General features: G+C 37.4%; 1 protein-coding gene across 1 annotated transcript; it reads left to right on the forward strand.

Moving 5' to 3' along the window:
• The first annotated feature begins 258 nt into the window (after positions 1-258).
• On the forward strand, positions 259-27931 carry LOC130265128 (3'-5' RNA helicase YTHDC2-like). Its single transcript, XM_056513956.1, has 29 exons — positions 259-433; positions 1098-1188; positions 1569-1765; positions 3342-3541; positions 4144-4310; positions 6755-6857; positions 8046-8202; positions 10376-10483; positions 11543-11691; positions 12089-12224; positions 12557-12683; positions 13589-13654; positions 14414-14592; positions 14774-14870; positions 14948-15035; positions 15133-15213; positions 16143-16225; positions 17069-17174; positions 17299-17418; positions 17769-18041; positions 18525-18651; positions 19122-19327; positions 19978-20173; positions 21294-21403; positions 22824-23113; positions 23514-23679; positions 24675-24878; positions 26593-26775; positions 27842-27931. Exons 1-29 carry the CDS (start codon positions 259-261, stop codon positions 27929-27931), a joined length of 4275 nt encoding a protein of 1424 aa, XP_056369931.1.
• Positions 27932-27934: the final 3 nt, after the last annotated feature.

Raw genomic sequence — 27934 nt, forward strand, 5'->3', positions numbered from 1 at the left:
TACAGGGTGCCACTGAGGCTCTTAGATCACGGCCACACACGCACCTCGTTATACGATCAAGCTGCCACACCCTAACGCGGGGAAAGGACCAATTTCCTTCCGCTCGGGGGCGATTCCGGCTGTGGGTGACCCCAGGCCCGCCCCGCCTCGCCCCGCCGCCAGCGTCTTACCGCGGGCCGAGGAGCAGCGGGCCCCGATCCCGTCGTGTGCCCTGTGTCGGGGTGCCTGTCGAGGCCGCGTCGAGGCCGTGTCGGGGCCATGTCGCGACACAGGCGGGTGCCGCGGCGGCAGCCCAGCGGGGCCGCGGGGGGCTCGGCTGCCTCCGCCGCGGTGCGCGCCCGGGCCGAGGCCCTCAGGGAGGTCGCCGTGGACGAGGAGGTGGAGATGGCGGTGCAGCTCGCCCTGGAGCGGTTCCGGAGCGGGGACGAGGCGGGTGCGCGGCACAGCCCGGCCGGGGGGAACCTGGGGTGTTGGGAGGGCGCTGGCAGCGGGTCAGGGTGGGGATCTTGCCCCTTTGCCCGGCCCCTCGAGGCACTGCTGGGTGCTGTGCCCAGCTCTGGAGACAGGAGACAGGGAGTGGGTCCAGCAGGGACCGATGAGATGAGGGGTCTGGAGCATTATTATCAGGAGAGGTGTGGGAGCTAGGCCTGAGAAGCTGGCCCTAGAGAAGCTGGGAGCTGGGCATAGAGAAGACTGAGAAGAGATCTCGTTAATGCGTATAAGTATTTCCAGTATGAGTCCCAGGAGGGCAGTGTGGACTTCTTGGTGACAGGACAAGAAGCAATGGCCATAAATTAAAACACAAGAAGTTCTATCTCAACATGAGGGAGAACTTCTTTCCATTGAGGGTGGTAGAGCACTGGAACTGCTGCCCAGGGAGAGCATGGAGTTTCCTCCTTTGGAGACATTCTAAACCTACTTGGATATGCTCCTCTCTCACGTGCTCCAGGTGATTCTGCCTTGGCTGGGGGGTTGCACTGGGTGATCTCCCTTCCAATCCTAACAATTCTGTGATTCTGTAACATTGAGATAGTATGTCAAGATTATTGCCTGTTGCATTGTTACTGGTTTTTTTAAATTATTATTTATCGTTCTAGAGATGGAATTTCCTTCTAGTTTCACTAGTACTGAAAGAGCATATGTTCATCGGCTCTGTCAGTCTCTTGGACTGGTGTCTAAAAGCAAAGGGTAAGTTGGGGTGCAACTTCCATTTTTTTGGTGCAGACAAATGGAATTTCATGACTAATGATAACCTGGCTGATGCTTTCAACATACTCTTCTGTGTAGCAAGGAGTAGTATTAGAGAAAAAAGTGTGAAAGTAGAGGTAGAAATAAGTGTCTTTGGTCATTGCTGCGTGCATGGTTGGAAAAACTTTTAACATGCATTTTGGAACAGCTTGCTTTTATGCTTCGTGGATTTAATGGGTCCATTAAAGAAGCTTCTCACAAAGCTTTTAAGTGATCTCTGTTTTTTTTCCAAAGTTTTGCATAGAATCCCATACTTTGACACCTAAAAATTAAACTAGAACAGGTTACTTATTCCTAAGATGTGTTTTCCTCCCTCACAGAAAAGGAGCCAATCGATACCTGACTGTAAGGAAGAAGGATGTATCAGAACTGACACATGCAGTTATGACTTGTGATTTGGCTCTCCGTACGAAACATGCTGTTCGGAGTCTAATTCAGAGCTTTCCTGTCACAAATAAGGAAAGAACAGAACTCCTGCCAAGGACAGAGCGAGGAAATGCTTGTGCTGTTGAATCTGGTATGTTTGGTGTGTCTTCTGATTTGGACTTGCCCATCAACAGCAGTGGAAAAAAAACACCTGCAACCCAGGAACAAAACAAACCCCCTTCAGTTCTGTCTCCTCTCGTGTTCTAACAGACACCTTTAAACAAACATATGAATTTTCCTTACTTTTAAGGTCTTTTATAACTGGTGTTGTGAGGAACTTGGGCAGTCATGTAAAGCACATTGCCTTGTCTTACCTTGTGCTGAATTAATTTAGAATCTTTGAGCCAGTTCCAGACAAATCTTTTTGGAAGCACATTTGTGAAATGTGGCTTCATACAAGTGCTGTGAGTTGGGACTGAAGAGTCAGGGTGTTACCATGATGCCATAAGAATACCCTTTTGAGAAAATGATTATGGCTGTTCTGCTTATAGAAATTCATGTCCTTGATAAATCAAGAAGTTTAGTTTTGGTTTCTTCATCTCTGCAAAATAGATTTGATCCTTAAGAGACTACTGTCCAGACTTCTTGATTTCTAGAATATGAAAGAGTCCACTGAAAGAGAAACTTCTAATAAAATGTTGTTGGGGTTTTTTTTAAAGCAACGCTTTTATCTAGATTATTGCTTTGGCAGCTACAAGTGGAAGAATTACACTGTGTTTCTATGTGCAGAGGTGGATGTAGTGAACAGAAAACACTTTACCAATGTGCCTTGTTTAATTGCATGTTTCTGATGCATGGTTTTTGTTCTTTAAGTGCTTCCTTTGCTATTTTTTTCAATTATTTCGGTTTTTTAATGTGATTGTTTAATGAAAACAGGGAAGCTATAATAAAAGTACTGAAAAACAATGTCTTAGGAACGGAAGGGATGAGTTAATGAACAGTCTAATATTTGTCTTTCCTTCTCAAGAATGTGCTTTTAGTTCTCCTGATCTCTTGGTCTGTGTCTTGGTACAACTGAGCTTGTAATTTAGTAATTTAATCACATTAAATAGGATAATTGAGTTTACAGCAAGCTTTTCATTCTTCTGTAAAATAATTATCAAGGAATTACAGAGTTGCACTTGCTATGCTGGATTTGACGTAGCTCCTTTAGAAGATGTGCACATTTTTTGGCTACACATGCGCTGCTTTCTAACACAAACTGCTGTGTGCAGTCCAGCTCTTGATACATCATGCTAGAATGAGTATGATTTCAGGCAACTGGGTGGAATAGCTTAAAGGTTTAACTCTGTAAGTGTGTATTTCTAGGGAAAACTAGAGATGTAAAATGTGTATGCAGATAAAAAGGCCATCAAAATATACCAGGCTGTTTTTCTCTGGTTTAGTTTCTCCTTTTGTTCTTGGTAGGCTTTTTTGACATTGAGCAATGGAAGGCCTTTTTCAAAATACCTATGAAAGTAATAATTGTTTTGAAAAAGATCTTTTTCAAGCACCTCAACAGGACGTGTTGCTATAAGTATGACTTCTAAATGTGGGATTGGTTTGTCACTTTACCACGGGGATGCATAAAATGTCAGCAACATTAATTTTGAAGTACAGTTTTTGAGCAGTGTTTTAGTGACCTTCCTCTGCATCTGTATAAATAAACTTTTAACTTCTCTTTGCAGAAAACAAAGAAGTGAACAAGACAAGTGGTCGACTTAATGATGGCATTCCCCAGATCCCAGTGAAAAGAGGGGAATCAGAGTTTGATGCCTTCAGGCAATCACTGCCAGTTCTTGAAAAACAGGAAGAAATTGTCCAAATAATAAAGGACAATAAAATTGTTTTGATTATAGGAGAGACTGGATCAGGAAAAACTACTCAAGTATGTTCTTCAATGAAATAAAAAAAATATCTGTATTTATACTAAACTAGTGCCAATTTTGTAACTGTTGTGATAAGGGATATTTTTATGCTATTTTAGGCTTTTCTTTTCCTGAATGATTGAAAATCTTGTGTTCCAATAACTTTCTTGCTTTTGAACCACTAAGCCAGCAAATAGATACTAAAAGCATAAACGGTTCCTCACAATTTTCTGATCAATACAATTGTTTTATTAAAATCATACAAAATTTTGAAGGGAAAGTAGCTGTGATATTTATGTAGCTCTTCTAAGGCTAGTTCTGTTCTTTGTACCCAGAGTAATATTTTTTTTTTTTTGTGTTAAAATGAGAGATTATCTATAGGGCTTTTTAAAAATAGATTTCTCTGAAGCAGGAGACAGATACTGCAAGGTTTTTTCTTTAAGGAAAACCTAAACAGGTTATACTTCGAAATTTATTTTCTGCCAATTGAGTTGTGTTTGCAGTGATAGTTCTAATGAAGAGTCTTTTGCAATGTGTAATACTGAGATGCAGTTAAATTGTTTCTCTGTGCTAAGAAGGCTGTGACTTTCTCAAAGAGTAAATTTGAACCACTTCTTTACAGATTCCTCAGTTTATTCTTGATGACTGCTACAAGAATGGAACTCCCTGTCGTGTGTTTTGTACTCAGCCAAGACGTTTAGCAGCTGTTGCTGTGGCTGAAAGAGTGGCAGCAGAAAGAAAAGAGAAGATTGGCCAGACAATTGGTTACCAGATCCGCTTAGAAAGCAGGTACTGATGGTGTTTCTAAGTGTTGATTGGTTGTGTGCTGGTATCCTGAGTCTTGTGTACATTTGAACTGCAGTGTGTTTGGGAGGCAGCCCCATAAAGTATAGGTGGGATATGTTATTGCAGTTAGGAATACTTAAGAGTGAACAGGATGGCTTTTTTCCTGTGTTTCTCAGTTTCATGTAGCAGGTTGTCTTATAGAACTGAATTTCAAGTTCTTTCTATTGATTTCTTCTGTGGAGTGTGTGCATGTAAATCCTTGTCTGATTTTTCAGATAAAATCTGTACTTTCCTCTCTTCTTGTTTTTTTTCTCCCCCTCTCTACTCTTGTGTGGATTCAAAAGTCCTCCAAGCTTGGAAAGTAGGTGGGAAGACCAGCATGATGTAACAAATGTTATGTACTGTGAGTTCACAGGGGTCTGAAAAGGGAAAACAACAAAATTGTAAAGTGACTGATGAGGCTGAGCATTATTTACCAGTCTAGGTTGGGCTAAATTTACTCTGCTTCAGCTTTTGTGTTTAAAACATGAAGTGATGTAAAAGTAGAGATTTTGATATCACTTGGTGAATTTGTCTGTAAAGCAAAGCATGAATGGATTGTGTGGGGGTTTTAACATCTTTGCACTGTGGAGCCAGTTACATTTCAGGGAAGGGGCAGCGGTTGGGATATGAGTAACCAGAAGATGGCAAAAGGTTGTGTTGCTTGAGTCAACAAAGATAAAATTCAGCTGATTAAATGGAGTGCACTTGAGCAACGAAGCTGCAAATAAGAATTCAAATGTGTGTGTGAAAGCTCACAAGGCTGTTAAGGAATTAGAAGAGCTAGTGAAGATGCATCACATTTAAGCTGGATGATTAATGTCTGGGAGTATTAAGCTGACAAAAGAACAAAGTCAGATAAAAACTGAAGAATTACTGGAAGTAATGGAGAAAATCGAGCTTGAGAAGAATCAATAAATTTACTCCAGAGAAATACTAAAAGGGAGAGACAACAATATTTTGAGCTGTGGACAAAAAAGATCTGGCGTAGAGATGTTTAGCGGTGTTTCTAGTAACACAGAAGTCTGATTTTTAAAGTTTACTTAACTGTCTTCCAGAGAAGAGCTGTAGAGTACAGTACAAAGAAACTTTTCCACTCCTTTAGGATGGCAGTACTGGAGGAAGTAGTGACTTCCAGTAGAAGTAGAATTGCTGCTTTTACTGGGACAGCTAACTCTGCCCCAGGTATAGAATAATGACATTTAGGTACATTTTTACCTTCTGAAAAATCAGAGGATCAGCTGATGACTTTGTGATTTAGTCAGCTGTAGTGTGTTTGGTTTGTAAGGCAAGCTTTGGGAGCTGTGGGGAGGCTTCTGTGAGAAGATGCCAGAAGCCTCTCCCATGTCTGATAGAGCTTGTGCCAGCCAGAGCAGAACCTGCCTCTGGCTGAGGCTGAGCCCATCTGTGATGGTGGCAGTGCCTCTTGGACAGTGGGAAATGGGGGAGTAAAACCTACACAACAGAGGCAGCAGTCCAAGGGGAACAGTGAGGGCTTGTGAGAGAAGCAGACAGGAAGGTCAGTGCAGGAGGGGAGGAGGTGCTCCAGGTGCCAGAGCAGCCCGTGGTGAGGCAGCCATGCCCCTGCAGCCTGTGGAGGTCCATGATGCTGCAGGGATCCCCCTGTGCAGGACTCCATGTTGGAGCAGGTGGATACTTGAAGGAGGCTGTGATCTGGGAAGTCTGTGCTGAAACAGGCTCTTGTCAGAACCTGTGGCCCCACAGGGAGGAGGCAGCCCACACAGTACCAGGTTTGCTGTCAGGATTGTGACCCTGTGAGGATCCCATGCTGGAGCAGGCTGCTCCTGAAGCACTGCACCCTGTGGAAGTTCATGAAGAACTGCAGTCCAGTATGAAGGACTCATGCTGGAGAAGCTCATGAAGGACTGTTGCCCATGGCAGAGATCCATACCTCTCTTTGTCCTTTTCTTGATCCTGTGAGTCTTTGGTTGTGTTTCCTCTCCCCTGCTCATGAAAGGACAGATAGAGTGGCTTGGGTAGGCACCTGGTATCCAGCCAGGCTCATCCCACCACATGTAGGCAAATACAAAGGCTATATCCAAGCATATGCTGAGGGATTGGAACCTGTTTTTTTCCACATGGAATTTTCTAGTAAATTGAATGACATGCAGAGTTTCTCACAGTTCTGCTTAACTTCTTATTTGTTAAAATCTGAATCTTATTTTTTCAATTAATCTGTTGGGGCTCAAGCACTAAGAATTGTTAGGAAATGTCTGGGAAAAGACATAGTTTAAACACAAAGTGTGCATGAATGTGCATGAGTCTTTTGGGGAGAGAACTGCAGTTCCTCTTCTGGTGAGCAGCTGTTTTAAGTTTTGAGCTATGGAAAGTTAGCAGCCTTTAAATGGTGCAAAAGTCCTGAGTTGTCCCTGTGATCTGTTCTGTAGGGTTTCTCCAAAGACACTGGTAACATTCTGCACTAATGACATGCTCCTTCGCACGCTGATGGCAGGAGACAGCACCCTCTCCACTGTGACCCATGTTATTGTGGTGAGCCTCCTGTGGTCTTTTATGTGGGGTGGAGCAATATGTATTGCTTTGGAAAATGAGGTCCTTATTTGTTTTATATAAATTTAGGCATTTTAGGTGTTTTTGTTTGGTAGTCTGAATCAGCTGTAAAGACTTTCTGAGTCCTTACAGTAGCATGCATGTTTTGTGGATTTTGGTGCTTTTCTGTGTGTGTTTTTTGCTGTAAAAATATCTTACTTGATTTTCATGATTAGGTGTGGAATCAGGAGGAGTTGAAGAGGACAGAAATACAAATTTTTCTGAACTTCCCTTGTCATCAGAAAAGCCTTAGGGAGGCTTACATTCGTGTGGTTCAATGTGATCATGTCAGAATTTCTGTTATCATGTAATTGTTTTAGCAATACCAGGTTTTTAGTCCATTTGTTTGTCCAGTGTTTTCAAGATAAAGTGCAGTCTAATTGCTATATTGGTAATTCAGGTGTGTTCATTTATGATTATGTTAATATTCCTGATGTAGAATTTAATAAGTAAGGGGAACTAGACTGTTTATGGTGTGATTTAAGTACTGAAGATTAAAATAAATCGTGGTAAGTTTAGGTGCCTATCTGTGTATCAAAGTTTAAAAAGTATGAAAATGATCTATATGTTTTTGATGTCAGCCTGCAAACCTTGTATTTGAGTCCTTGCTTCATTCATTCATAATAGAAAAGAAAACAGAAGAATGACAGATGATTAATCAGTTATGTACCTTGATTTATAGGCTTTGTGTATGACCTGTCTAAGCAATCTGTCTTTTTTCTGATTATGTGGTGTCATACATTTCTTGAATGCTTATCAGTGGTGAAGCGAGAATTTATTAAAATAAAATTTGTGGAATTTGTGGTTTGTGGCCATTTCTTGAAATTGGGCTACAAATAAAAAATTAGAGATGTTTCAGATATTCACTTTAGCCTCTGAAGTTAAAGTGTGTACAGCTTCAGCATTGCAGTGCACTCAGCTCTGATAAAAGCTTTTTGAAGTTTTTTTTTTCCTTATGGATAGTCTTTTTAAAAACCCTATTACTTAAACTATTCTTACACATTTTAAGGCCTCTGTAATGTGCCACCAAATCATATATTTTATTTAAATAAAAAAGTCGGTATTTGTCAGAAGTTTTGATTTTGAATCTGTGATGTTTCTCTTTTTATTTTTTTTTTGCTTTTGTAACAGGATGAAGTACATGAGAGGGATAGGTTCAGCGACTTCCTGCTAATAAAACTGAGAGATGTGCTGCAAAACCAGACTAATTTAAAATTAATTATTTCTAGTGCTGCTCTAGATGCAAATCTCTTTATTAGGTATTTTGGAAGCTGCCCAGTAATACATAGTAAGTATTTATCTCAACTCTTAAATCTGAGTATACCTGCCCTGAGACTCATAGATCTTATTAAACTGTAGCAAACTATTCTGAGTAAAGGCACATGATGAATACACTGAGAGTTATAAGAATCCTTGTTATTTGTGTATTCAGGTTTCTCGTTTAGTAACTACTTTTTGCACCTAAGTTTGCACCTACTTCAGAGTGAAGTGTTTCAATCACTAGGAGTTCTGTAAATGCAGGTATGTCCTGCCCCCCTCCACTATTAATTCAAGAAGTAGGAAAAGGTTATTGAAGTGCTGTCTTCATGCTGATACAGGACTTGAGAGCTACATGAGTGTGTTATATATTAATACATTCCAGTAGATTCTGATTCTTCAGGCCTTGTGAAGGTTGTTACTGAATAAAACACAGATAACTGTACCTGTTCAGAAATACAGGTCTAGGCAGATTTCATGCTTGAATCACATTATCCTTAGATTTAAAGGAAATTAGTAGCCATTCATCTAGGTAATATTCAAAAAAGGCATTCAGTTCCTCTTAGTTTATGTTTAGACTCAGTTACCTGCAGTTAGACGCAAAAAAGAGTTACCATAATTGCTCTTTTGATTTAATTTGGCTGATCTTTAGTAGAGGCAAAATATAGATGTGCAGGAGATGGGGGGTTTTTGTGGGTTTGTTTTTTTTTCCCCACCCTCTTGGCTTGAAGGTTTTCTGCATGGGTGAACTCTAGCACCTTGCCATCACCTTATTTTTTCAAAAATGATGTGCAAGTTTAATGTATTTTGAAAAGTAGCTTTTAAGATAAATGCTTTATTTGACAGTCAGGTAGACTCTCTGCATGTCACCCTTTTTTTGAAAAATCTCAGCAGTTTCAGGAAATGGGTGGGATCGCTTACTGGTTTATTTTAGCAAATGTTTGTAAGAAGGAAGACTATTTTTACTTTTTTTTTTCTTTTTTTTTTTTTTTTTTTTTCAGATAGAAGTGTTTATTTCTAGTTCCAGTTTTGAATTTCTGCCTAGTAAAATTAAGGCTTGCAACTTGTTGGATACTGGAATCTGGAAATTATGTATGATTCCATGTTCTCTGAATTCTTTTTGCAAGTGACAGCCTCAGTTGTCATTGTTTTGTGGCTTTCTAGTTTACTCTTTCTGCAGCTTCCTGTTCTTTTAGATCAGTATATTTGTGTTGGAAATTCTGATGGCAATCTCTCCAGTTTGCCACAGTGCTTATGCTGTTTATATAACAGGCCAATAGTAACTGAAAAGGTGGTTTGTTTTTTTTTTTAGTGGTTTTTTTTTTTTTTTAGAATTTAAGAATTAAAATAAGTGGCTTTGTCTGTTAGTGTAATGAAAAAGGTTTAATTCTCCTTCACCAATATGACAAAATCCTGACCACAGAAACCTACATTTTGTAGTTGTGGATACCTGTAGTACATAGAGTTTGTGATCAGTGTTGGAAGACTTACTCTGTGGCAGCTTCTAAAAGTATGTGAATTGTGGATTGTCCTTTCTGAAGGAAAATCCTGAGTGATCTAAAGTCAGCTTAAGGGATTAGAAATCAAAATGTAGAGATTTTAATTCTTCATGCAAAAAGCATCCTTTAATATCCACATATAAGTCTAGAAAAGAGTAATGTTGAAAAAGAAATCAGGATAAATTATTAGAAGGTAAAGACCACTGGGATGTTTCATCTGTCAAGAAGTATTCAGTAAAGAAAGCCCAGCTTTGCTGAATTAGTTGAGGTGATTGAGATAAGTCAATCTCCTCACATACTTCTCGTGAAAAGAAAGTAGTTCAATACAAAGATGTACTGTCTCATTGTGGAACCTTGCACAAAGCTGTATTAATTGCTTATTAATTAATTGTATTTTAAATCCAGGTGGCAGGCTTACATGGTGAGTTCTTGTTTCTAACTTCAAACAAAAATGACAGTTTTCTTTTTCTAATTTAAAAAAAAATGTAGTTAATAACTGTCAATCTTATGAACATCTCTTGTTATAATGCTCGATAAAATTGAAGAGGTTGATGAGAAACAAGGTGGCATTTTAATTTGGAAATATTTTCTTTAGTATAATTTTGAGAAAAATAAACTCCAGCGAAGATAATTTTTAAAAAAAAAATAATACTGTAAGTGAAGTTAGTGAATATATAATCTTGGATGAATTTTTTATATTTTTAGTTCAAGGAAGAGCTTTTGAAGTTAAAGAGATGTTTCTGGAGGACATTTTACGAAGCACTGGGTATACAAACAAAGAGATGGTAAAGTACAAAAAAGAGAAGCAGCAAGGTTGGTGGACTTTCTTAATTGTAAGAGTTTGCAACAAGAATCATTGGATGAACAACTAACAGGATTATTTTCTGTAAAAATTCTGAAGTCAAGAGATTAAATGAGACGTGATTAGATGACAGCAAGTATCTGTAAGCTCTCAGTATTTACATTATTGCAATAGTTTATACAATTAAAGAAGAAAAATTGCTTTGATTCAGTGGTTGTATTCTTCTTGCTTTCAGTTGATAAATGTCATATTTTTTTATTAATTATTATGATGTGGAGTTGCATATAATTGGGGGATCTGCCCACATGAACACTAAAGAAACATAGGGCACTCTGTACCTTTGAGTGAAAATTAAATGCAGCTATTAAAGCAGGCAGGATTTTATGCATCTTGTTCAAAATGTACAAGTTGTTCCCTTTAGTAATATCTTTCTCTGCATTCTTCAGGCATGAATATATTTTTTATAAGTGTTAACACTCTTGAGCTAAACATAATTGGTTTTCAGTTGATTAAGTAGATACAACTTCAGAAGTTTTCCTGGCAACTCAAAGTAATGATCCCAGTGATTATTTAAGGAAAAAAAAAATTAAAAATACAAACCGAAAAGCTGTAACATACAATCCTAACTGAATATTTATCACAGTGCTCAGCTCTGATCACTGGGGAGAGAAAAGTTCAGTTAAGACACTGGTGTTTTCTACTGTTCTTCCACTTGTGTACAAGTTGTTACAGGCAATGATTGTATCATTTGTCTTCAGCATCTGAGATGAGATTGTGTAGAAGGTAATTAGTTAGGAAGCTCCTTTAAATGCAGTAGTTTAGAATAATGGAGGCTTGAATAAACTCACCAGAATGGTGGGTTTTGCCTTGTTTTTATAGCCCTTGTTTGCAGTGGAGCACTTTGGGTACCCTTACACGTATCGTTTAGATTGGACTGGTAGTAGCATTCTGGATTAAATAAAAGAGGCTAAAGAGGCAAGACTTCGACCTGCTATAACTATTTTTTAGTAGAAAACAATGGATAATAAAGATTACTCTAGAACTTTCTTGGGGAATACTTTGCATTCTAGAAGAGCAGCAGAAGAGCACTCTTGCTGAGTGGTGTTCCGCTCAAGAAAACACTCACAAACTGGCATCTCGGAGGCAAAAATCGGTTCCAAGGGCAAATGAAGAGTACAAGTGGCTGGATGATGGTGGTGACACAGTATTTAATCAACTTGTAAGTTTTTCTTTTTGTTGAAAGAGACAACATGTTTGCATTGTATTCCTAGCCATTTAGAATCTGTTTTCTAAAGATAGTTCTGTAGAGTCTCTCAAGATATTAACATATTTTATAGATTTATAGAATTTATAGATTACTGTATTAGGATGAACTGCTCCAGCTGAATGCTCTTCAGTTATGGTGGTTGTACACAACGTTTTCTTAGATCAAATGGCTTGACTGCCATTGTGTGAGTACTTGTATATGACTCAATCAAAACATTAACTGATTCCTAAGTGCTGGATTTCTGTTTGCTGCTGGGAAAACTAACCATTCAAATTCTTTGTAAGTAATATATGAGAATAAAGACAGCTCTTGGAAGATATTAATCTTTCAATATTTTTTTTATCTTCAGACTGAGAAAGATGTGAATTGCCTTGAACCGTGGATAGTAAAAGAAATGGATTCCTGTCTTTCTGACATCTGGTTGCATAAAGATATTGATTCCTTTGCTCAGGTGTTCCATCTTATTTTAACTGAAAATGTCAGTGGTAAGTTTCTTGTGTTATTACATAACAAAAAAAGCAACCTCAAATTTATGGCTACTGTTATCTCCAGTTTCTAACGTTGTTATCTTTGGATTCTGATGCCTGAATAGGGCTAGCAGAATTAAAGACTTGTTTAGTTAGTTGTTGTTTTGAAGTATTGACAGAAGTGTGTTTCTAAAACAGTGTGGAATTCACATGAAATTACTTCAGAGATAGAGTTAAACAAATTCTCTGTGGGCTAGAACTTGAAAGCAATATTTGTACTATACTTATATGAAGAAATAACGTTTCTGGTGGGTTTGCTGATTTTTATTTTATTTTTTTTAACTTCTCAGTTGATTATAGGCACAGTGAAACCGGTGCAACTGCTCTGATGATTTCTGCAGGGAGAGGCTTTTTGAGTCAAGTAGAACAGTTGATCAGCATGGGAGCAAGTATCCACTGCAAATCATCCAATGGCTGGTAAAATCAAACAGAGAAACCAAAAGATAGATTTATTTGTCAATATAGGAGAGAGATTGAAACTTCTGTAACATCTAAATTAATTTGCTAACTTGTCAAACTGTAAGAACTTAGATTTTGACAGCCTGAACAGTTTCTAACTCCTGTTAATGGTATTGTTTTCTGTAAATTTTAAACTGAATTCTTAATTACATGGTCTTGATTATGGGCTATAAACTTCATTTCAACAGGTTTTATTTAAGACACGGTTTGCAGAAAAACTGTAATCTATTGAATTGAATCAAAATGTTCGGCAATTCTTATTTTCATGGAGTTACCTATATCAGAAGATCTTTGTGTTATATTTCTCCATATGTTGTAGCATGTAAAAATATCTGTGAATCTGTAAAAACTCAAGTTTTGTGATCATGAAGTATGTCTATATTGGTACTAACACTTGAAAAACTTGGGAAGGAATGCAGTTTAAAGGTGAAACAGTGAACTGCGTTGTGAGCAGGACAGCTTCTGAAAGACATGAAACAGCCCAATGTTTTCCCACATTTTGATGAAAAATGCCTGGGGTGTGTTTTGGGATGACTTAAAGTGTACTGCAAACAGGCAGGTCTGATCTCTGCACTTGTTGTGGGCTTTTTAAAGGAATGGCATATTGTTCCTCCTCATTTCCTTGTACATATTTGCTGTATAAAACTTTTTTTTGTGGTAAAGAACTGCAGTTATCTAAAAATCAGATAGCTGTTAGCACCTATTCAAGCACTTTCAAATGGGAAGTTGCATATCCAGCAATAACAGTACTTATAACAATACAGAAATAGATACAAAAGTCTGGTGTCAATTGTTTCCTTGCTCTTCATATTCATCTTTTGAAGTGAAAAATCTAATAAAAATACTTGTGCAACTGTTTTCAGGATGGCTGTGGACTGGGCTAGGCGTTTTGGACAGACTGAGGTTATTGATCTGTTGGAATCCTACAGGTAAGCTGTAACTGCTTTACAGGAAGAATTATATAGCATGGTGAAAGGAAATTTGAGGTTTGTATTATTTTAATCAGAACAGGTTTTAGTGTAAAATCTGGACTAAATAGCAATACCTTTTTTTTTGAGAATAGGAACATTTCAAAAACAACAAAAAATGTACTCAGAAGAACAGCTTGCTGTTTCTATACTACGTACCATTTATTTTCACATTTTTACTTTGGAAACAAATCTGTAATGTGCCTTTATCTGTATATTGTTTATACACAATAGAAATATTAAAGAAACTATGGAAGTAACGTCTACATTAAGCCATTCAAGAATGATTTTTTTTTTTTTTTTTTTTTTTTTTTAAATTAACTAATGTTACCATAGTTGAGGTAGTGTTTTGTAAAGATTATATTTAATATAATTTCTCTTAGTGTAGTTTCTGCTAGTGGGAAATTTTTGGAGAATATGTATGTCTTAAAATTATTTTCTTGAGCAGATAAATGGGAAGTATCTTTATACTTTCATTTACTTCTGATTGTATTTCAATGAAGTTTAAGGAAACTAAAGTTACCACTGAAAAATGAAGTGACATGCTTTGTTGTGTTAACATTTAAACAGCAGTAGTGTGGTGATTCTCTTCTGCTACACTTAGAAATCAGAATTTGAGACCAATAGTCATGTTGGTCTTGATCGAAGTTTGAGTTGATGGCTGAATGCAAACCAGAAGGGGGCAGCCTTGACTCTGGTCTGTGTATTTTTCTATTACAGTGCCTCATTCGGATTTGGAAATCTGGATGAAAGTTCCCTAGTCCAAAAAAGTGGTAGTGACCTTAGTGCAGAGGACAGAGAACTACTGACAGCTTATCATCACAGTTTTGATGATGAAAAAGTGGATCTGGATCTGATAATGCACTTACTTCACAGCATCTGTCATAGCTGTGATGCAGGTGGGTAAATACCCACACTCCCAGTGAATTGTTGTGGGTTAGGCTTCTGATGAATCATGCTCCTTTTTCAGAAATCCCCAAAAGTTAAGACTGTTAAGACCTTCTGAGTGCTAGTCTACGTGGCACTGACATATATTTGAATTTTGTATTTAACTTTGCAAACCCACCCTTCCTTTTTCAGGAGCAATTTTAATATTTCTTCCTGGATATGATGAGATAGTGAGCCTGAGGGACCGCATTCTTTTTGATGACAAAAGATTTGCTGATAATGCTAACAGGTAAAATCTTTAGGTTTCTGTGGCTTTTTGTTGCTTCTTTTAAGGATCCTTAAAATGTGCTTTTTGTCTTGCATTAGATACCAAGTTTTCTTGCTTCATTCGAGTGTGCAGACTTTGGATCAGAAGAAAGTGCTTGAAACTCCACCTTCTGGCATCCGCAAAATTGCAAGTAGCAGAGGACTTTGTCAAATGCTACAATTATCTATTTTGCCTTTGCTTTTACAGTTACCATAATTTTGGTTTTGATTCTTTTTCGTTGCAGATTCTTTCTACTAATATTGCGGAAACAAGCATAACTGTTAATGATGTTGTGTTTGTCATTGACTCAGGCAAGGTGAAAGAGGTATGACTGCCATAAATTTTCCTAGTGTGATTCTAAAACACATGCTGCATAAATTTTGGAGAATTTTTTTTTTTAACTTTACACTAGGCTGAGAGCTAGTGCCTGTCAGGCAACAGACCTCACTGAAAAGTTTCAACATCCATTTGTTTTAAGACAAATACTACAAATAGCAAGCTAAAAACAGGTGTAAAAACCTTGTAAAAGCTAGTGTAGGTTGATGTATTGATGTATGTTTTTCTTTTTTAATTTAGTATTTCTGTTGGGTTTTAAAACAAGTCTTCAGTTTAGACCACTACCTTCCTGAGACCACTTGGAGTCTTTTTGTCCTACTATTTTATCAAGTCCAAAAATGATCCATTAAATTTTTAAGCACTTTTTTGGTGTCTTGAGTGCCCATTCCCAAATTATTTGTTCAAGAAAAGGGAGATACCATAATAATTTTAAGGCAATTTAAGACCTAGTGAATGGCTTTGAAAATAAAATTGGATTCATAGGTAATATGCTCACCAAATTTCTGAAGTTCTCATAAAACAAAGTTTTTTTTGGTAATTTTGTATCAGTCTAAGAAAATAAGTAGGTCATATCCAAGTGAGATAAAAAGGAAAACTTTATTTGGTATAATAATTTATTTTTGCTTGTTTTGTAATATCTCAGAACACAGATCTGATGTATCATTTACTGACTTGCAGTTACCTATTGACTAGAAAAAGCTTAATTTCAAAAACTCTGTAGCACAAAGACACTGCAGAGGAGATACCATCATAAATTTGCTTGAAACTGAAAAGATGCCTTTGTGCCAGGAGCTGCAGTGTATATTACTGTTTCATACTTTTTAGAAAACTTCTATTGTTAATCCAGATAACTAACTGTTATTTATTTCATGTACCCTATTCAGTCTTTGGTTTATGTTCCTTTCTTTGTTTTTATAGAAGTCTTTTGATGCACTGAGTCGTGTTACAATGCTAAAAATGGGGTGGATTTCAAAAGCCAGTGCTATCCAGAGAAAAGGAAGGTAATAAATGCCTCATACTGGTTTTCCTTTTGCAGATATCCACCATCCTGTATATTAAGAACAAAGCACACAACATAATAACTGTTTCTAGCCTAGTCCAGTTGGACAATGGCCAACACTCATTCTCTGCAGACAAGTAGGGGCCAGTATGTATTTTCTTGCAGTCATTTCCCAAGTTGTAGAAAAGTGATGCTCAGGCATTTCCCAAAGCTCTAGGTTATTTTTCCCCCATAAATTTGTTCTCCTTCCTCTTTCTCCCATGTAGCACCAGCAATTTTTTGTGTACAGGACTGCATATTTCACTTTGTCCAAACTATCCATAACTTGACAGGCCATGATCATATTCTTTCCAGCTCTGTGGGTGAGGGCTCAGAAGTTTGTCTGGCATCAAATGCCTGTTTAATCAATCAAATTGGCATTAAGTTACAGGTATTTGTGCATGGATGTGAAAATTTGCTGTCTCTGTCCATTCACTCACAAGTTGTTTAATCTTTATTCTACCTCTTACTCCAAGGGTCACTTCTGTTTGGGGGATGTGAGGGGAGGAAATGAAGTTTGCAACTTAGATTCCTTACAACAAAGGATGATTGAGAGTTGGGCTGGTCTTAGGTTAGCAAAAAACCCACAGCACTTTACTTGTTAGATAAGCCTTGTTTTTCCTTCTCCAGATTTCTCAGTCTTGGGTGAAAATTACAGTAAAAAATTGCCACACTCTCAAAAATAATCCTTGATTGGAAAACTCTCACTTTTCCATTCCAAGTTTCTGTATCTGTTTGCTGGCTTTTGGTTTTGTTTTTAGAAAGAAATCCTAGTTTTCACAGCTTCCCATATTTTATTTTCAAGGGCTGGGCGCTGTCAGCCTGGAGTCTGTTTTCGTCTCTTCAGCAGACTCCGATTTCAGAATATGTTGGAATTTCAATGTCCAGAACTTCTAAGAATGCCACTTCAGGTGAATGTTCGGTTAGAAATTAAAACTTTAAAAAATGTGATGTCATCAAACCATACTATTGAGTGCAACAAATCATGTGTTTGGGGTTTTATTTGCAACTCTTAGAAATCCTTTTTGTTTGCAGGAGATTTGTTTGTACACAAAACTTCTGGCTCCAACTAATTGTCCAATTGTAGACTTCCTTATGAGAGCTCCTGATCCTCCACCTGCTGTAACTGTGAGAAATGCTGTGCATATGCTTAAGGTCAGAAAAGGAATAGGTTTATATGGAAATTGTGTTTTGTTCCAAATTTGTGGTGTAGCAGTCTATCTTATTGGCTTCAGTTCATGCTGAAGCTGTTTTTAATTACTTAAGGATGTTTTGAATTTTTATTTATTGTCTGTTTTCATTTTGTATGTGGGGTTGTGTTCTTCTGTGTCAAGGGAAGAGAGTGCTTCAGAGTCTTGTCTCTGTTAATTTGACTTGCATTTTAAGTGTTTGGGAACAAGTCTAGTTAATGTCCAGTATTCACATGCTTTTGGATTTCACTGTAAATTGATTTTGTCCTCTTCCCTGCCCCCCTCTCCTGTGTTTGTTTGTTTATTTATAAACAGACCATAGATGCCATGGACCCTTGGGAAGGTCTCACTGAGCTTGGTTATCATCTCACTGAATTACCTGTAGAGCCACATCTTGGTAAAATGGTGTTGTATGCTGTGGTTCTGAAGTGCCTGGATCCTGTTCTGACCATTGCCTGTGCTCTTGCCTGCCAAGACCCTTTTGTGCTGCCCACGCTGGCCTCCCAAAAGCGTGCAGCCATGCTGTGCAGGAAACGTTTTGCTGCAGGGACGTTCAGTGACCACATGGCCCTGCTCAGGGCTTTCCAGGTAGTATTTCCTTTCAGAGAGTACTAATCACAGTTGATCACCCAGTCAAGGCAAATAATGTACCAACCTACTTGAATATAGAGTGGGGGGCTGTGATTAAGTACTTGGAGAAGGCTTTATTTTTGCCTAGTGTCTTTCCTGTATATTGGACTCATAAATTTGTGCGGAACACTTTTTGTGGTATGTTTTGTTGATATTTTCAAACCTTACAACAATGCGCCTGTTTACATACTACTACACAGAGACTTTCAAATCATGATCTTAATGTAATGATCTTTATTAAATTAGTCATTCTGACTTTACATTGTAGTGAATGGGTAAAGAGAATCTAATTCTTGAACAGGAAAAAGAATCTAGTTTGATACATTTAATTTTAGAGTGGATTTTGCATTCATTTTATTGGCATTAATGTAATTTTCTTTAAAAATGTAGTTTTTAGTTTTAGCTTGTACGATTAATAGGCAAATGTAAAAACATTTTCAGGCATGGCAGAAGGCACGCAGTGATGGCTGGGAGAGAGCCTTCTGTGAAAAGAACTTCCTATCCCAAGCCACAATGGAAATCATTGTAGGAATGAGAACACAGTTGCTTGGCCAGCTTAGAGCCTCAGGTAAAGAAGTTGCAAAAAATTTTGACCTTGTTTTAAAGTCAGGCATATAGGAATTGTAACAAAAATCATGTTCACTGTTGTAATTTTACTTACTTAATTTGAAACACACTTCCATGTTTGCATTCATGCAGATGTAGATGTGGAAGTGTGGCTGATCTAACTGAAAGCACCCTCATCTCTACATGCCACTGCAAATCACTGTTGAGATGATTTTATTTGGATCTTTATGTTTTAATAAATTATTCCCATAGGAAATGTCTTCGTATTGTAGAAAGTGGTTGTATTCTGTGTTAGTATGAAACCCCTTATCAGGAAGAATTTCAGTGTAATGGTTTCTTCTTGGTGCTGTTAAGGTCAGCATTGGTGAAAAATCCAACAAATAAGTTGTTTATTTCACCTTTATTTTCAAACTCCTGTAGAGAACTGGACACAAGCTAACATAGCAGTGTTTTGTCCTGTTCTTTTGTCAGGTTTTGTGAGAGCCAGAGGAGGAGCTGATATTAGAGATGTCAACACTAACTCTGAGAACTGGGCTGTAATTAAAGCTGCCTTAGTGGCCGGGATGTATCCCAATCTTGTGCATGTAGACAGGGAAAGCCTGGTTTTGACCGAACCAAAGGAGAAGAAAGTGCGATTTCATCCTACCTCTGTTCTTGGTCAATCTCAGTATAAAAAGGTAAAATCACTTTGAATTTATAGTTCACAAAAAAGAGCACATTTTCTAGAAATGTCTTTTCCTAGTTGTCAGTAGTTTAAAAGCAGCATGTGCATTTAATACTTCAGGTTTAGAAAATACTGTTCTACCGAGCTGATGATAGAATTTGTGTTGATTAATTTTTCCATTAATTTTTGAATTAGCCCTTTCTCTAGATTGAATGAGGCAAAATGGTAAAAAACCTTCACCTAGTTATGAAATTGTTTTAAAGATATGATACCTACTTTTGAAAGCAATGAGTTCTGCTCTGAAACCTTAACATTTCTTTTTAAATCAAAATACTTTTTTTTTATCATGGTAGGATAACTTGTGAATCTGGTTGAATTATCCAGCTTTTTTTTTATTTGTATGTATATTTTAATATGTATTTCTCAAAATGTAGAATCACAGAATGATTTGGGTTGGAAGGGACCTTAAATCTTATGTCATTCCAACCCCCTGCCATGGGCATGGACACCTTCCATTAGTCCAGATTTCTTAGAGCTTCACCTCGCCTGGATTTGAACACTGCCAGGCTGAGGCATTCACAACTTGGTGGATAAAATGAGAAATATGTTAAGATTTATGTTAATTACAGGTATAATAGCTTAATGTTACTTGCTCTTGCACAGATTGCCCCAGCAAATGGACAAGCTGCAGCCATCCAGGCCCTCCCTACAGACTGGCTTATATATGATGAAATGACAAGAGCTCACAAGACAGCAAACATCAGGTGCTGCTCAGTTGTGACACCTGTCACCGTGGCCCTCTTCTGTGGACCAGCCAGACTGCCAAGTAATGCCTTGCAGGCATCTTCATCCTTTCGAGGTACACTGGATTTGGAATGTTTCCATTGGTATACTAGTGTGTGACATGGAAGGTTTATTTTTCAGTAATATTTAATACATATATTGGCTGATTCTGAAAACAACAGTGTTAAAATTCCTGTAGCTATTCAGGAATAGTGTGTAAGTTCTGTAATAAATCTCTTAGTTTTATGATTCCTTACACATTCATGTCCATAAGTTACACAGTTCTGGGGTCTCAGAAGTTACAGTATAGTTTGTAAGGAAAGAATGCAGCCACAATGCTAATGATAATACTGGTACTGAGAGTAGTAGTATGTATGTTCTTTTTCTACAGACTACTTTATTTGATACTTTGAACCACATTATTCAAACTGATTAATTTAGAAACATGGCAAACAAGTCATGTTGCTTCTAACTGACACATTTTCAAGATATGTTCTACTAATAATTTTTATTAGTAAAAATCAGTATAATTTTATACTATTAACTGTAAAAACTGTACTATTAACTGTAAAAATTTCCTTTTTTTTTTTGTTATTTAAATTGTATTGGAATTCATGTTGGAATGGAAGCAAAAATACCTACTGCTATTTCTCATATTTTAAATCAAACTAAAAGTCCTACTTATTTCTGAAGCTTTCCTGTCTTGCTTTTAAACAGCTAACTTCAGAATAGCATTCACGCTGATTGAACTGCACCTCAGGAAAACCAGGATTCCTAATTAATAGCCATATGTATATATATATATATATATTTTTTTTTTTTTTTTTTCTTGCTAGGTATTTAAATCTGCAGTTTTACTAGGAAATAGAACCACATGTCATTTTGCAAACAGCTTTAGGAAAAAGTTTGATAGTGGCTTGTGAATACTGATGAAGGTACATGAGTCAGATTACATTAGTACAGGTTTTTACATAGTAGGACCTTCAGCAGGTCTGGCTACTTGATTGCTGCTGTCTGGAGCAAAGACTTTTCAGTGTATTTGCAGAAAAGAATAGGTAGTTTTACAAGTGTTTACATTTTAAAGTCAATTTTAGAAGGAAAAATATTTATTGCTGTTAATACAGTAGTATTTTTTTATTTTGTATATAAGTAGAAATAATACAGAAATGTTACTGCACCTTTTGTCATTAATTCAGGGGGAGGGGCATCTAATGATAGCAGTGACAGTGAGATGGAGGACAAAACAACTGCTAATCTGGCTCTACTGAAGCTGGATGAATGGCTCCATCTCAAACTGGACCCTGAAGTAAGTAAGAAATCATTCCTGTGTTTGCTTCATGTAGAAGAATTGTAAAAAGATGTGAAAAGTTTTTTGTAGCACTTGAGTAACCAAGAATTTTCTCTAAGAATGTCTTGCTCCATTTGAATCTCTCAAACTACATACTCTGTGATTTAACATTTACTTCATGAGCTCATCAAGAATTAAGGGGCTTCAATTCCCTTTGGCCCAGAGTTGTCTGTCATGTGAATTCATGTATTCAGTATCCCAGGTTTCATAACCTATCACCCATATCTTTCAATTCTTTTACCTATGAGCAAAAAGAAAAAAAAAATAATTGGTCACCTAAGTCAACAGTGAGAGTGGTCATCCCTCTTCCTCCATCTTGGTGTGGGTGTCCTTTTTATCACATGAGGGAGAAGGAAAGCCTCAGCAGTCCAAATGCTGTTGGATCCGCTTCAGAAACTTTGTGGATGGTATGATGTTTTATATGTCTGAGCTTGGCAGTTTTGTCCCTTTCCTCAAGTCAGCAGATTCTAAAGAGACTGCCAGACAGAAAATAATGGCTGCAGGGGACAGTGGCTGCATAATGGCCTTTCTGCTCCTTCTGGCCTCCTGTCCTTCCTGCATGGTGCTCCATCAGGCCATAGCATGATCTGGGACAGCCAAAATCTGAACAGCAGCTGAGAGAACAATCACATTGGTATACTGTGATTTTCTTTCTCTGAGAGGATAACTAAAATTGGATCCAAAAAGGAGCACTTGAAGTTGGAGTTGCTGAAGAAAAGTTGCTGTCAGATTTTGGAAGGATAAATAAAAACCTCTTTGAAATAGAGGTCTATAGGTCATTGAGGAGCTGTGGCTGTGGCAGGAAGTAGTTTATGGGTCATGAAACACTTGACCTTACCAGCTCTAATAATAATACTGTCTCTCCTAGACATGTCCAAGAGAGTGATTTTTCAAAATTTATATTAATGGAAACATTTCTGATAACATGGGAATTAGACTATAGTCTTCTGAATTTAGTCATCACTTTTGAGCAGAAGTCTGTGTAAGAAAAATGTCACTTAAAGCTCTTTTCCCTCAGGTATGACTGAAGAGTGCATTAGTATAGACTGATTTGAGAGGAAGGGCATAAAGCATGAAAGAATTGGGTTTTCTAGAAAGATAAAAAGTAAAGTCTGTGGATTTATAATACAATTTAAGTTTAGTATAGAGTTAACTTAAATGTTTCAAAAATTACCTTGCACCCAAGGAAAGGTAAGTAAATTAACATCTTAGTTTAAATATTAATTATTCCCCCTCTCCAAGACCTTGGTCTTGCCTTGCATTTTGGACCCTGTTTATATTAGAATGCTAGGTGCAGCCTGATAGAAAAGAGATAGGGTCCTCTTACCTCTCTGGTCTAATTTTCATCAGTCTTTAACAGAATTGGAATTTTTTACAGGCTGCTGGTATGCTGTTGCAACTGAGGCAAAAGTGGCACAGTTTGTTCCTGCGTCGTATGCGAGCTCCTTCTAAACCGTGGTCTCAGGTTGATGAAACAACTGTAAGAGCAATTACAGCTGTTCTGAGTGCTGAAGAACAGTCTGCAGGTCTGCAGCAGCCTTCAGGAATTGGCCAGAGACCAAGACCTGTGACTTGTGAAGAACTTCCTTTGGCATCTACGTGGAAGTCAACCAACAGCAAAAAAAACTCAACAGAAACCGAATTGTCTGACTCTTCTAATGCTGAAAAGTAAGATGTTGAGGTCTTCTGCTCACTGTAGGTTGCAAATTATTTATACAATCATCACTTAAATTTCTGCTAGTAGTAAGGAGGTTGAAACAGTGGAAATATGATTGAAAGGTGTTACACTGTTCTATGCTGCACTGTAATCCCACTGAGAAATATTTCATACATGAGTTTGCTGTTTGAGAGAGCAGTCAGGAATATTGTCCATGAATTGTGATCTTTGAGAAGCAGCAGCAGAAGTTTAACATAGCATTAAAAAACGATGCGTGATCAGTATGTTTTTTTTAGTATGGGTTTAATATATTTTGTACTTGTGGTAATTCATGTGGTCATGCAGTTGGCTGACAGGTCAGTGTAAGTTGTTCAGTAACTGCTTGTGAAACTCAAGGTATGGCCTTTTTAGGGTTTCAGTGAAATCTACATCTCCTGCACTCCACCAGCCAAAGAAGTACAAAGAAAAAGACATTTTGCTAGCCAAACGATCTGCAGATGACAGATCAGCTCAGTCCTCAGTGAAGCCTGCAGACAACAGCCCCTGTGCTAGTCCTTCTTCTCCAGTATCTGCAAAGGTAGAGTTCTCAAACACCCTTACCTTCAAAAGTAACAGAATTTCTTGCTGATACCATTCTGGAACTATTAGGTACTTTACTGATAAATTAGGAACCTAACTCAACTTTTCATTTGTAACAGCTGCATAATACTTCCTTCTGGAACTTAAAATCTAGACAAAATATCCTTGTTACCCTAGTTTAATATAGTAAAAATAATATTTGTGGACTGCTGAGGTAAAGCTATCCAAAGTAGAAAAAACTAGATTTTTTTAAAAATCTTGTTCTAGTAAACAGTGAAGGTGTATTAATTTTTTTCAACTTAATTAGTTGTATGCACACTTCTGAAGTTTTGGGATTCTGCCTTTCTCGGTTTCTTTAATAGCAGACATTGATACTAATTCTCGTTAAGTATTGTGCTATCTGTATTATCTGCCTTATTATGACTGCTTGGGGTTCTTTATGAGTATTTTAACAAAGCACACAATTCTTGTGAGATTATTGTCATAGTTGTCCCTATATACTTGAATAGTAACCTGCAATAACACTAAAGAGATCACTGAGAGAAAACTTCATGGACTCATTGGAGAATTTAGTAATTCCTCTTGAGTCTTTCAGCTTTTAAATTCAAAGGGAAGAAAACGTTTCCTGAAGGTTGAAATGCAAGTATTGTGCTGTAGGCTGCAGTCTAGGATGATTAATTTTGGTGTCATCTCAGGGTGTTTCAGACTTAAACTAGTTATAATTAATCACTAGAATTTTTAGTCCTATTCTGCTCTACTTGTTTCTGCTCCTCATGGATGAATTACTGTTTTGAAAAGTTTTCTTTAAAAATGCAAAGTAGATGTGAAATTAATTTTAAAGCCATTTCAGACTGTACCAGCTATGTTTCTTCTAGAACCTGGAGGAGGAAGGGAGGAGCACAGTCAAGGGAATTCTGTCTTCATGTGTATAAAAATTCATAAATAAAGCCTGTTTTATTTTATTGTATTTATTAATTTAATTCATTTTTCCAGGGTTGCAAGTCTCCTTCACCAAGACAAAACATGCCAGTTCGGTACTTTATAATGAAAAGCAGCAACTTGCAAAACATTGATATTTCTCAACAGAAGGGAATATGGTCCACTACACCAAGTAATGAACGAAAACTGAATGGAGCTTTTTGGGAGAGCAGCATGGTTTACTTAATATTTTCTGTTCAAGGGTCTGGATGCTTTCAGGTGAGTCTTAACCTAAAACTAAATATTAGCAGTGGTTGATAGTTTAGGAGTGTGTAGCAAATGACTGTGTGTAGTGTGGATGGCTTTGCTTATGACTTTTGATTTTCTGAGAAGCAGAAAAATGTGTAAATATCTGTGCTGAAGAAAGGATATTTCATTCTCCTCTGAAATATGCTTGTCCCTCAAAAGCTGAGACAGAATTGTCTCCAAACATCATGAGTCAGAAAAATGTTTGTACTCTACATTAATCCTCTAAAACAACAGCAGCAAAAAATCCTAACAAAGTTGGGAATTGCTACTGTTTGCATGCCAAACTGTGTATTGTAAGTGAGCAAGCAGTTACTGTAAAGTCACTTAGAAAGCCAAGAAATTTCTTTATTAAAAATTTTATAAAAACTGGTTTTATTCACTTCCAGTTAGGAAGCTGGCCATGATTCTTCCAGAACTGTGTCTTGACTTCATATTCAGTGAGATATTTGTCAATAGTTTGCTGGTCAAATCTGTGGTCAGTTTGAAGTTAAAAACTTGACCTAGTCCTGCAAAGTTGCAAGTTAGCTGTGAGCTAGCTAAATTCAGTTGTTCCACATAAAGAAAGTTCAATTTACTTCTTCATACATAAGCAATTTGTAAAAGTCAGCTGAATTTAAAATCTAACAAACGAGCCAAAACACAGCTGTCTTGGCAATACCTCTGAAGGACTACAGTGATGTATTACATACGATGGTTTGGATAATTCAGATGTAATACTGGAGAGTAATTTTCAGCAAGTCAGTTGATACTGAAAATGGGCTGTTGCACTGATGCTTTCAGACAAGGAAGTAGGGAAAGGAAGGCACACTGAAGTCAGGAGTGGTTGATCTTGCACTGCCCTTCCAGTTTTGACATTGCACTGCTCCCTCATAGGAATGTGAAATTAACTTCTCTATTAATCTTCTCTTGTCCCAACTGGTCTTTCTATTCCACATTTATTTTTTCCTCTGTTCCTTTTATTAATTATCATTTAAGTCTGGCTTGAGCTATATAAAACTGCTTGTCTTACAACAGCAGTATATGCTGGTAATTTATACGGTGAACTGTCATCTTTTGGACTGCTAAATCCTAAATGGCATAAATTCTCCTGAATAGTTGACACGTATGGGGTTGGCTTTACTTTTGGTTTGTTTGGTGTGTGGGTAAATCAGGGTTTCCTTAGGTAATCAGATGCTGTCTTGGGTTTGGGATTTCATTCATTTCTTTATGAATACTTGTCATGTTGGAATTTTGTCCAGCTTCATTAAAGAAGGAAATAAAAGCAACTTTGACTTCTTTCTTTGAAGAACAGCTACACTCTCCTAATTCTGTGTGAAAGCTTGTTAACATAGAGGGAACATGAGATGGAACAAATGGATTTTTGCAAAAGTTACCTACAAGTAACAAGGGATATGGATATCTAATGGACTGTACTGTAGTAGAATATTCTTGATTTCCTTCTGCTTCAGGTGGTTATGCAACAGCTTTTTAATCTGTTACAAGGCATATTTGAAGCAGAAAAAGAAGTGATACTTCCAACTTTCTAGATGTTAACATTTTGGAAGCTCCAGTTTCATGGTGGAGAGTCTGTGAATCACTTTGAAACTACTTTGAAAGTTTCATAGGAAGTTGGGTTATTTATCTCATTCCACTATAGATACAGTCTCATTATGTCTGTTCTTTTATATTTCAATTTTTGTCCCAGGGCTTTGCTAGAATGGATTCAGCTATCGGGTGTGAGAAAAGTCAAGACTGGGGATCTGCTGGTTTTGGAGGTGTATTTAAGGTTGACTGGATCCGAAAAGAAATCATTCCTTTTCAGTTTGCACACCATTTGCTCAACCCATGGAACGACAGTAAGAAAGTACAGATAAGTAGAGATGGCCAGGTAATATTACTCTCCTTTAAAGTTCTCTTTACTCAGTAGAATTGTGTAATTGTTACTAGCTTGTTCAGCCTTGACATTTATCTCCATTTGTGCGTGTCTCTGCTAATCTGAATTCACAGTTCATTGGTGTATTGTAGGTTCAGCTAATGCAGGATTACTGCTGAAGTAATGGAGCTATTTTGATAAAATCAAAATAGTTTGTTGCTTATGTGTTTAAAAAATTATATAAAAGTGGATGCTTCCAAAAAGAAGTTGTTGGGTTTGTTTTTAGTTTGTAATTTAGTTCTGGAGGTTTGTGCCCTATTTGGTTGAGTTCTCTTAGATAGTCTGTCACACCCAAATACTCTTCATATTTGTAAGGGTTTTTTCTGTAAAGACTGAAGAGAATACTGAGGTTTGAGGTAGAGTAAAGCTTAGGACAGTTTTTGTATTTTTTAAAGCTCTAAATGCAACTACAGAAAGCCAAAATTTCTGTGTGGCAGTTTCTGCTCTCTCCCCATTCCCTCCCAAAACATATCCATGATGATTCAAGAGCTAAATTGCCTTCTCTTCTTCAAAATCTCTCTCCAGTTGTAAGAAACTGGAGAAAAGGAGAAGTGTAAGGAACAGATGGCCACTGTATTTCCTGTGACCTCTCTTTCCACATTCTCCACCACAATTGATGAAATTTGACTTAAAAGATGTGGAAAATAATGACCTTTAGTTAGTAAGTGACTGATCTGTGGGAGGTACAAAGTATCTGGTGTATCTGTTCTTGTGTATATTGGTAATGTGTTCACTGGGAATTATCTTTTTGAGAACTGACAACTCTCTGTGCATGAGAACAAACAGCCTGTAGGCTAGGGTGGCTTGTGAAAGTTTTTATCTCCTGCTGAGCCCTAGTAAGGAAATCTTGCTCTGCTGGGAGTTCTAATGTTTGTCCCAATAGCAAAATTCTCTAAGAGTTTTTTTAGAAAAGTTGGAAGCAATCACCAGCAACCTCATCTAAAAACTCAGTAATAAATAGTTTCTGTATGCTCAATAGTAGCAGAGCGAGTAATTTCCCTGATTTCCTGATAATTTCTAGGAGCTGGAACCACAAGTTGGAGAGCAGTTGCTGCAGCTTTGGGACCGTATTCCTTTGGCAGGAAAAAAACTGACTGAGCATGCCAAGTAATAT

This window comes from Oenanthe melanoleuca, chromosome Z, assembly GCF_029582105.1.
Source record: "Oenanthe melanoleuca isolate GR-GAL-2019-014 chromosome Z, OMel1.0, whole genome shotgun sequence".
In the NCBI taxonomy this organism is placed as follows: Eukaryota; Metazoa; Chordata; class Aves; order Passeriformes; family Muscicapidae; genus Oenanthe; species Oenanthe melanoleuca.

Coding starts and splice junctions, on each gene's coding strand:
- LOC130265128 (XM_056513956.1), top strand. CDS start 259: ATGTCGCGACACAGGCGGGTGCCGCGGCGGCAGCCCAGCGGGGCCGCG. Junction 8,203..10,375: donor AAGCTGCCCAGTAATACATA/GTAAGTATTTAT, acceptor TTATATTTTTAG/TTCAAGGAAGAGCTTTTGAA. Junction 18,652..19,121: donor TGGCCAGCTTAGAGCCTCAG/GTAAAGAAGTTG, acceptor TTCTTTTGTCAG/GTTTTGTGAGAGCCAGAGGA.